The sequence below is a fragment of the Cebus imitator genome, unplaced genomic scaffold (assembly GCF_001604975.1).
Source record: "Cebus imitator isolate Cc_AM_T3 unplaced genomic scaffold, Cebus_imitator-1.0 Scaffold338, whole genome shotgun sequence".
NCBI lineage: Eukaryota > Metazoa > Chordata > Mammalia > Primates > Cebidae > Cebus > Cebus imitator.
In genome coordinates this window covers 1,857,486-1,865,508 of record NW_016107653.1, presented here as the reverse complement: position 1 = coordinate 1,865,508, position 8,023 = coordinate 1,857,486, and the positions used below count along the sequence as shown (strand labels likewise).

Below are 8,023 nucleotides of genomic sequence, written 5' to 3'. Positions count from 1 at the left end.
CACCACCCCTCCCCCACCTCCCCTGACCTCCTTCTCTCCCACCCTGGGCAGCCCAAGACCCTGCCCTCGCCTTGGTGCAGAGGTTGGGCCTCATATCCAGAGGGCTTCTTGGGGCCCAGGGAAGGGGTTGGGGTCTGACCTCAGGTCCTGTGAGCATGGCAGGGGCTGGCCCTGGAAAAACCCAGTCTTGGCTCTGAGGGTGGCCTGGCAGTATGTGAGGGGGTCAGGAGCTACTTTTCCTGCCAGCAGCGGTGCCAAGGCCTCATCCCTCCCGAGGGAGGCAGAGGAAGCTGGGTTGCAGTGGAGGTGGGGGCCTCGGTGTCAGTGTTCAACTGACAAGGCCTGGGCAGTCTCAGTTGGGCAGGGGTCTTGGGCTCTGGCTGGCACTGCCCGGGCCAGGGTGGAGGGGCCTGAGGTTCCCTGGGATGTGCCTTCCTGTGGCCACAGAGGCCTGGCCTGTGTCCCCGGCCTGGGATCTCACAGGTGTCCCCCCCACAGGTGGACGTTGACCTTTGTGAGCCGAGCCCCTGCCGGAACGGTGCTCGCTGCTATAACCTGGAGGGTGACTATTACTGCGCTTGCCCCGACGACTTTGGTGGCAAGAACTGCTCTGCGCCCCGGGAGCCGTGCCCCGGTGGGGCCTGCAGAGGTGCTGGCGGCAGCATGGGGTTGGGGGGAGATGGTGGGCAGGGGTGGGCCTGACCCCAGCCGTACTGCTGCCACAGTGATCGACGGCTGCGGGCTGGACGCGGGACCCGGGGCGCCTAGTGCGGCAGCCTCTGGCGTGTGTGGCCCCCACGGACGCTGCGTCAGCCAGCCCGGGGGCAACTTCTCCTGCGTGTGTGACAGCGGCTTTACCGGCACCTACTGCCATGAGAGTAAGTGGCCGAGACGGGGGCTGGGGTGGGGCTGGACTGGCCTTCGGCCCCGGCTCACCCGCTCGCCCCCGCAGACATCGACGACTGCCTGGGCCAGCCCTGCCGCAACGGGGGCACGTGCATCGACGAGGTGGACGCCTTCCGCTGCTTCTGCCCCAGCGGCTGGGAGGGCGAGCTCTGCGACACCAGTGAGTGTCCCGGTGCCCGCCCATGTGGGCCCTGTGGGCCTCCACCGCTGTGGGCCCCTCAGCAGCCCGAGGTGGCCACTGCCTGGGCGCTGCCGGGCTGGTACCCGGAAGGGCCTAGCCAGAGGGTGCTGCTGCCCCATGCGCGGGACCAGCCCCCCACCCCAATGTGGCTTCCCTGCCCCTCTGTCCTCCCTGGCCCAGCTCCAGTGCTTCCTCCCCCGGGAAGCCCTCCCTAAGCGCCGGTGACCCCCCGCCCGCTGACCGGCGTCCTCGCCCCCAGATCCCAACGACTGCCTTCCCGATCCCTGCCACAGCCGCGGCCGCTGCTACGATCTGGTCAACGACTTCTACTGCGCATGTGATGACGGCTGGAAGGGCAAGACCTGCCACTCACGTGAGTGCCAACAGGCCCTGGCTGCCGGCAGCTGCCCTAGGACCCGGCCCTGGCGGTCTGGGGCCCAACTGCTGAGCGGCCCATCTGCCCACAGGGGAGTTCCAGTGCGATGCCTACACCTGCAGCAATGGCGGGACCTGCTATGACAGCGGCGACACCTTCCGCTGTGCCTGCCCCCCTGGCTGGACGGGCGGCACCTGCGCCGTGGGTGAGGAGCTCCCGACGCCCCGCTACCCCGGGCACGGGCCCTCCCAGGAGCCGCTCCCTCACGCGTGCTGGGCCGAGGGGTCTTTTTCCAGGGCCACACCTGCCCCCTGCCCCGGGTCTGTCTGCCCTGTCTGGGTTGGGGGTGTGGTGTGGAGACCTGGGGCCTGCCCCAGGGCCAGGTGAGACGCTCCCTCCTCCTCCTCCTCTCCTTGCAGCCAAGAACAGCAGCTGTTTGCCCAACCCCTGTGTGAACGGGGGCACCTGCGTGGGCAGTGGGGCCTCCTTCTCCTGCATCTGCCGGGATGGCTGGGAGGGCCGCACATGCACCCACAGTGAGTGCGGGAGCGTGTGGGTGGGGGTCGCTTCTCTCCACCCAGGCACATCCCGCCCCCGACTCTCTCCCCATTTCCTCTGCCAGCCCCTCATGCTAGTGCCCCGCCCCCAACAAAAGGCACCCTCCTTGATGGCCGTGCCCAGCCCCCTGATCCTCCCCAGCCCCAACCCCACAGTGTGATCATGCTGAGGCTGGACAGAGGCTGACATACTTGGGGCTGGGTACTGATTCTCTGCCTTTTTCTCCCAAACCAGATACCAACGACTGCAACCCTCTGCCTTGGTGAGTGGCATCCTGGGGCCGCAGCAGGGGAGGGACTTGGCCTACCGCAGGGGCCGCCTGACGCCCACCCTCTGCTCTGCAGCTACAATGGTGGCATCTGTGTTGACGGCGTCAACTGGTTCCGCTGCGAGTGTGCGCCTGGCTTCGCGGGGCCCGACTGCCGTATCAGTGAGTGGCCTGTCGGGGGCTGTGGGTCAGCCCTGGGAGCGCCTCCAGCCCAGCTGAGGGGTCAGGAGTCTGCAGGAGTCTGGGGACATTAATGTCCATATCCCTTGAAGGGCAGTGTGGCCACAACCACTTCCTGCCTCTCAGCCTCAGTTTTCCCACATGTCTGTGTCCTGTGGGGTTCCTGGGGCATACCCTGCCAAGTGATGAAGTGGGGGGCCCCAGCCCCACGGACCATTCTGGGGCCAAGGGAGGAGAAGGATGGGAGCCGTGGGGGTTGAGCGGGTGGCCTGACGTGGGACCCTCTGTGGCTGGAGGGCAGCCGTCCTGGGTGTCGGCCCAGCTGTCTGTCGGCCCAGCTGTCTGTCCAGCACCTCTTGGCTGGCCTGACCCAGCAGCTGGAGCTAATCCAGGACAGGACAGACCCACTGCAGAGGCAGATAGATGGAGGAGGCCAGTGTCAGGCTGGGTTCAGGAAGGCCTCGGGCAGCCAGCAGCTTAGGTGGTGGGGCAGGTGAGCCCTCCAGGGCTGGCAAGGCCTCCGTGCTGGCCCAGGGGCTGCTCATCAGCCTGGGGCTTGCGCCCGCGTGCCCTGGCTTCCTGCTGCCCTAGGCCATGCTGGTCCTGTGGTGGGCATTGGCTTCACTGTGCTGAGCAGCGGCTGCTTTCCCGGCAGACATTGACGAGTGCCAGTCCTCACCCTGTGCCTATGGGGCCACGTGTGTGGATGAGATCAACGGGTATCGCTGCAGCTGCCCACCGGGCCGAGCCGGTCCCCGGTGCCAGGAAGGTAGGCCCCGTGTGATTGCCCTGGGCTGGGTCGGGTTAGGGGGCATGGGTGAGGCCCGGTCCCCGGGCCAGATGCCCACTGCTGACCCTCGAGCCCCCTTTCCCCACAGTGATCGGGTTCGGGAGGTCCTGCTGGTCCCGGGGCACTCCTTTCCCACATGGAAGCTCCTGGGTGGAAGACTGTAACAGCTGCCGCTGTCTGGACGGCCGCCGTGACTGCAGTAAGGTGTGGGCTGCCTGGGAGCCTCCCTGCCCTGCCCCAGGCTGGTGCTCACTGACCCTGACCACTCTGTGAGATCAGGAGGCGGGTGCTGGGGTCAGGGTGGGCTGAGAGCTATCTGCCCACCTCTGAGGGACATCCAGGGAGAAGGGAGCCCAGGTAGGCCCCATGCCTCGATGTGAGGTTGGGACGCAGAGGCCTGGCCTGGACCCCGCTGTGCTCCGCCTGCCCTGTCTGCTGTCCAGCCTGACCTGCCTCCCTGGGAGCCCCTGGGGCGGCCGGGCTGGGGCCCTGGGGCTTGCAGACCTGGGTGGTGTCCCTCCGCCATGTGGTACTTGCACCTGCCTGTGGGTCCTGGTTCATGCGCCTGCATCTGACTGTCCTGTGTGCACCTGTCCAGGTGTGGTGTGGATGGAAGCCTTGTCTGCTGTCCGGCCAGCCCGATGCCCTGAGCACCCAGTGCCCGCTGGGGCAGAGGTGCCTGGAGAAGGCCCCAGGCCAATGTCTGCGACCACCCTGTGAGGCCTGGGGGGAGTGCGGCACAGAAGAGCCACCGAGCACCCCCTGCCTGCCTCGCTCCGGCCACCTGGACAATAACTGCGCCCGCCTCACCTTGCGCTTCAGTCGTGACCATGTGCCGCAGGTGAGGGACCTGGCGGCATCTGAGCCTGCAGAGGCCACACACCCATCGGCATCTGCTCTTGGCGTGGCCAGAGCCCAGCCCCGTGGGGCAGGGAGGCCCTGGTTGGCTGAACAGTCACTCGTGGTCACAGAGAGTGGCCCTGTGGGGTCAGATGCGAGGGACATTGGGCTCCGTGCCAGGTGGGGGTGGCAGAGGAGGCCGGGAGAGCAGACAGCGTGGGGTGCTTGTTGGTCCAGCTGTCCTGAGGGCCTGGACTGATGGTGCCATGGCTGCCTTGGCCTGGCTCTTGGGCTGCGGCTCCACGGGCAGTTTTGCCCTGGCCAAGGACCCACCTTTGTCTGCTGTGTGCCTGAAGCTGGGTCCCGTCTCCCAGGAGGGGCCCGGAACAGGAGACCCGCTGCAGCTTGCTCTACCTTTCCCCCCCACCGCCTGCAGGTGGAGCTGGCTCCTCCATGAGGATGGGTGGGGGGCGCTGTCCCCTGCCTCCTGGTGTAGGGCACAGCCAGGTGGGAAGCTGCCCCCACTAGGCCCTTGGCATCTCTGCTGTGCTCTCCTGGGCAGGCTGCGGGGTGTGTCCTGCGTGTACCCACAGTGCCGGTCCAGGGACATAGGTGTCAGGTTCTCGGCCCCATCCTTCCCTGCCCTGCCCACGCGTTGCCTGTCTCTACCCAGGGCACCACAGTGGGCGCCATTTGCTCTGGGATCCGCTCTCTGCCAGCCACGAGGGCTGTGGCACGGGACCGCCTGCTAGTGCTTCTCTGTGACCGGGCGTCCTCGGAGGCCAGCGCCGTGGAGGTGGCTGTGGTGAGTGCCTAGTGGTGTGCAGCACCTGGGTGGGCACTGGGTCCTGTCCTGTGCAGGTCCTGGCCATGCTAGGCAGAGGCTCTGGCAAGGCTGGTCGTGGTGTGGAGGGACTGCAGGCAGCCATGTCTCCCTAGGCTGGGGCTGTGGCCCGTGCAGGAACTGCTCCCTGGGCCCGGCCAGCATCAGAACGGGCAGGGCTGTGGGGTGGAGCCCGCTTCCCCTGCAGCTGTGTCCTCACCTGGTCTCCTGCTCCGTCTGCCTCTGTGTCCTCACATCACAGGCAGCAGGGGAGTCTGAGGGCTCAGGCCGCCCTGCAAGGCCTGCTTTGGGACTGCTGCAGCCCTGGGGGGTGTCAGATGTGAGTGGATACCAAGGGGGTCGGGTGAGACTGGAGTGGGCATGTGCCCGGAGAGGAGAGGGAATGTTCCGGATCATGGTGTGGTGGGGGTGGGCGTGGTGAGTGTGTGCAGAGCAGTGGGTGTGGCCATGGCACAGTGTGGTGGGCGGAGGTCATGGCCAGGCACGGGAGGGACACACAGTGTTTTGGTGTCCTAAAGCCACCACAGATGGGGTCGGGGGACATGGGTGGGTGCTGCTAGGTGACGGAAAGGCAGTAGAGGCAGAGGACAGATGTGAGAAGTGAGCCAGCACGAGTCACGGCACCATCAGGTATGTGGTAGAGACAAGGGCACAGCCTTGGGTCACCGTGGCCTCGTGGAGGTGCTAGATTTGTAGCGCCCTTGGGGCGTGGCCCCCTAGGTGGGGTGGGGGCTGGGAACAGATGAGAAGAGAAGGGACAGCCATCAGAGCAGGTGTCAGTGGACGGCGTCACCCCCCATCCCCCATCCCCTTCGGCACACTCATTGCCCGGCGTTGAGGTACCCACCGGAGGACCCCAGGCTCTCCCATGCGCCATGCTCCCTTGTGGCCAGGGCCTCAGTCCTGGGGGCAGGCTCTGGGGCCCTCAGGCTGTGCCTACAATGCTGTTTTTTGCTGCAGTCCTTCAGCCCTGCCAGGGACCTGCCTGACAGCAGCCTGATCCAGGGTGCAGCCCACGCCATTGTGGCTGCCATCACCCAGCGGGGGAACAGCTCGCTGCTTCTGGCCGTCACCGAGGTCAAGGTGGAGACGCTCGTCGTGGGAGGCTCTTCCACAGGTGAGGTGGGAGGTGGGCCTGGGAAGGCGCCAGGCAGGCAGCTCAGGCGTTGGGGCACAGAGCCAGCCTGTCGTGCAGCCACCGGGAACACAGCAGTCCCTGGCACCTGCTGCCCCAGCTGCCCAGCCCCCCAGGCCCCGTCCTGGGACTCTCCCCACCAGCCAGGAACCAGAAGGTGGGGCCTGGGTGTGTGGCTAGCACCCTGCAGCCGCCCTGACCTCAGTACCCACTGGCCCTTCCCCCGGCCCCCAGGTCTGCTGGTGCCCGTACTATGTGGAGCCTTCAGCATGCTGTGGCTGGCATGCGTGGTTCTGTGCGTGTGGTGGACACGCAAGCGCAGGAAAGAGCGAGAGAGGAGCCGGCTGCCGCGGGAGGAGAGCACCAACAACCAGTGGGCCCCGCTCAACCCCATCCGCAACCCCATTGAACGGCCAGGGAGCGGCCCCTGGGGCAGTGGGGGCCACAAGGACGTGCTCTACCAGTGCAAGAACTTCACGCCGCCACCACGCAGGGCGGACGACGCACTGCCTGGGCCAGCGAGTCACGCGGGCGTCAGGGAGGACGAGGAGGACGAGGACCTGGGCCGTGGTGAGGAGGACTCCCTGGAAGCGGAGAAATTCCTCTCGCACAAATTCACCAAAGATCCTGGCCACTCGCCAGGGAGGCCGGCCCGCTGGGCCTCAGGCCCCAAAGTGGACAACCGTGCGGTCAGGAGCATCAATGAGACCCGCTACGCCGGCAGGGAATAGGGGCGGCCGCTAGCTGGGCCGGGACCGGGACCCTCGTGGGAGCCACGCCACCTGCCAGACCTGGAGGCCAAGGCCATGTGCATAGTTTCTTTATTTTGTGTAAAAAACCACCAAAAACAAAAAACAAATGTTTATTTTCTACCTTTCTTTAACCTTGTATAAATTATTCAGTAGCTGTCAGGCAGAAGACAACGGCGAATTCTTGGATGGTTGCTATTTTTGTAAAGTTCCCGTGCATGGCACTTGCTGTGTGGCAGGAGAGAGCAAAGGGTGTCTGTGTCCTCACCAAATCGTGTAGCGTTTGTTACCAGAGGTTGTGCACTGTTTACAGAATCTTCCTTTTATTCCTCACTTGGGTTTCTCTGTGGCTCCAGGCCAAAGTGCCAGTGAGACCCATGGCTGTGTTGGCGTGGCCCGTGGCTGTCAGTGGAACCCATGGCTGATGGTGTGGCCTGTGGCTGTTGGGACCCGTGGCTGATGGTGTGGCCCATGGCTCTCAGTGGGACTCGTGGCTGTCAATGGGACCTGTGGCCGTCAGTGGGACTTATGTGGTCGGTGGGACCCTGGTTATTGATGTGGCCCCGGCCCCCAGCACGGCCTGTGGCTGTTGGCAGCACCTGTGGTTGTCAGTGGGGCCTGAGCTCATCGACGTGGCCTGAGGCCAGCGGGTCAACCTCACGCTTGCTGGCCAGCCCCGTCCCGCCTGCCGTCCGCGCTTCCTCCTGCCCAGAACGCCCGCTCCAGCGATCTTTCCACTGTGCTTTCAGAAGTGCCCTTCCTGCTGCGCAGTTCTCCCCTCCTGGGACGGCGGCAGTACTGAAGCTCGTGACAAGTGCCTTCACACAGATCCCTTGCAACTGTCCATGTGTGCCGTGGCACCAGGCGCTGCCCCCCTGCCGGCCCCGGCTGCCCCTCCTCGTGAAAGTGCATTTTTGTAAATGTGTACATATTAAAGGAAGCACTCTGTATATTTGATTTAATAACTTCAACAGTCCAGCCTCCCTTGTTCTTTGGATGCTGTTCCTTTTGTATTTGGAGTCGGATTTGGGGAGAGCGACGCTGGCAGAGAGGCATGGGGCACTGGGGCCCATTCTGGGTGTTGGTCCACGTGGCTGTGGTGGCCATGGTGGGTGAGACGGTCCTGCTGAGTCAGGGCCTCAAACGTGTTGACATGCCAAGGTGGTGGACGCAGGCTTCGCCAAAACCTTCCTGGG

General features: G+C 65.3%; 1 protein-coding gene across 2 annotated transcripts in view; it reads left to right on the top strand.

The window, feature by feature from the left end:
- The window catches only part of JAG2 (jagged canonical Notch ligand 2), a 26,415-nt gene extending 18,617 nt beyond the window's left edge, over nt 1-7,798 (top strand). Inside the window, exons 13-26 of one of the 2 annotated variants that reach the window (XM_017505419.2) lie at nt 499-649; nt 726-878; nt 953-1,066; nt 1,347-1,460; nt 1,555-1,668; nt 1,883-1,999; nt 2,256-2,283; nt 2,366-2,451; nt 3,125-3,238; nt 3,348-3,463; nt 3,858-4,100; nt 4,773-4,904; nt 5,904-6,060; nt 6,313-7,798. In XM_017505419.2, the coding sequence (XP_017360908.1) occupies nt 499-649; nt 726-878; nt 953-1,066; nt 1,347-1,460; nt 1,555-1,668; nt 1,883-1,999; nt 2,256-2,283; nt 2,366-2,451; nt 3,125-3,238; nt 3,348-3,463; nt 3,858-4,100; nt 4,773-4,904; nt 5,904-6,060; nt 6,313-6,809 (2,136 nt within the window). In that variant the 3' untranslated portion in view covers nt 6,810-7,798. Of the gene's footprint in view, nt 1-498; nt 650-725; nt 879-952; nt 1,067-1,346; nt 1,461-1,554; nt 1,669-1,882; nt 2,000-2,255; nt 2,284-2,365; nt 2,452-3,124; nt 3,239-3,347; nt 3,464-3,857; nt 4,101-4,772; nt 4,932-4,964; nt 5,049-5,903; nt 6,061-6,312 lie in introns of those variants that run through there. The other variant, XM_037730235.1, reaches the window with a different exon arrangement.
- Nucleotides 7,799-8,023: the final 225 nt, after the last annotated feature.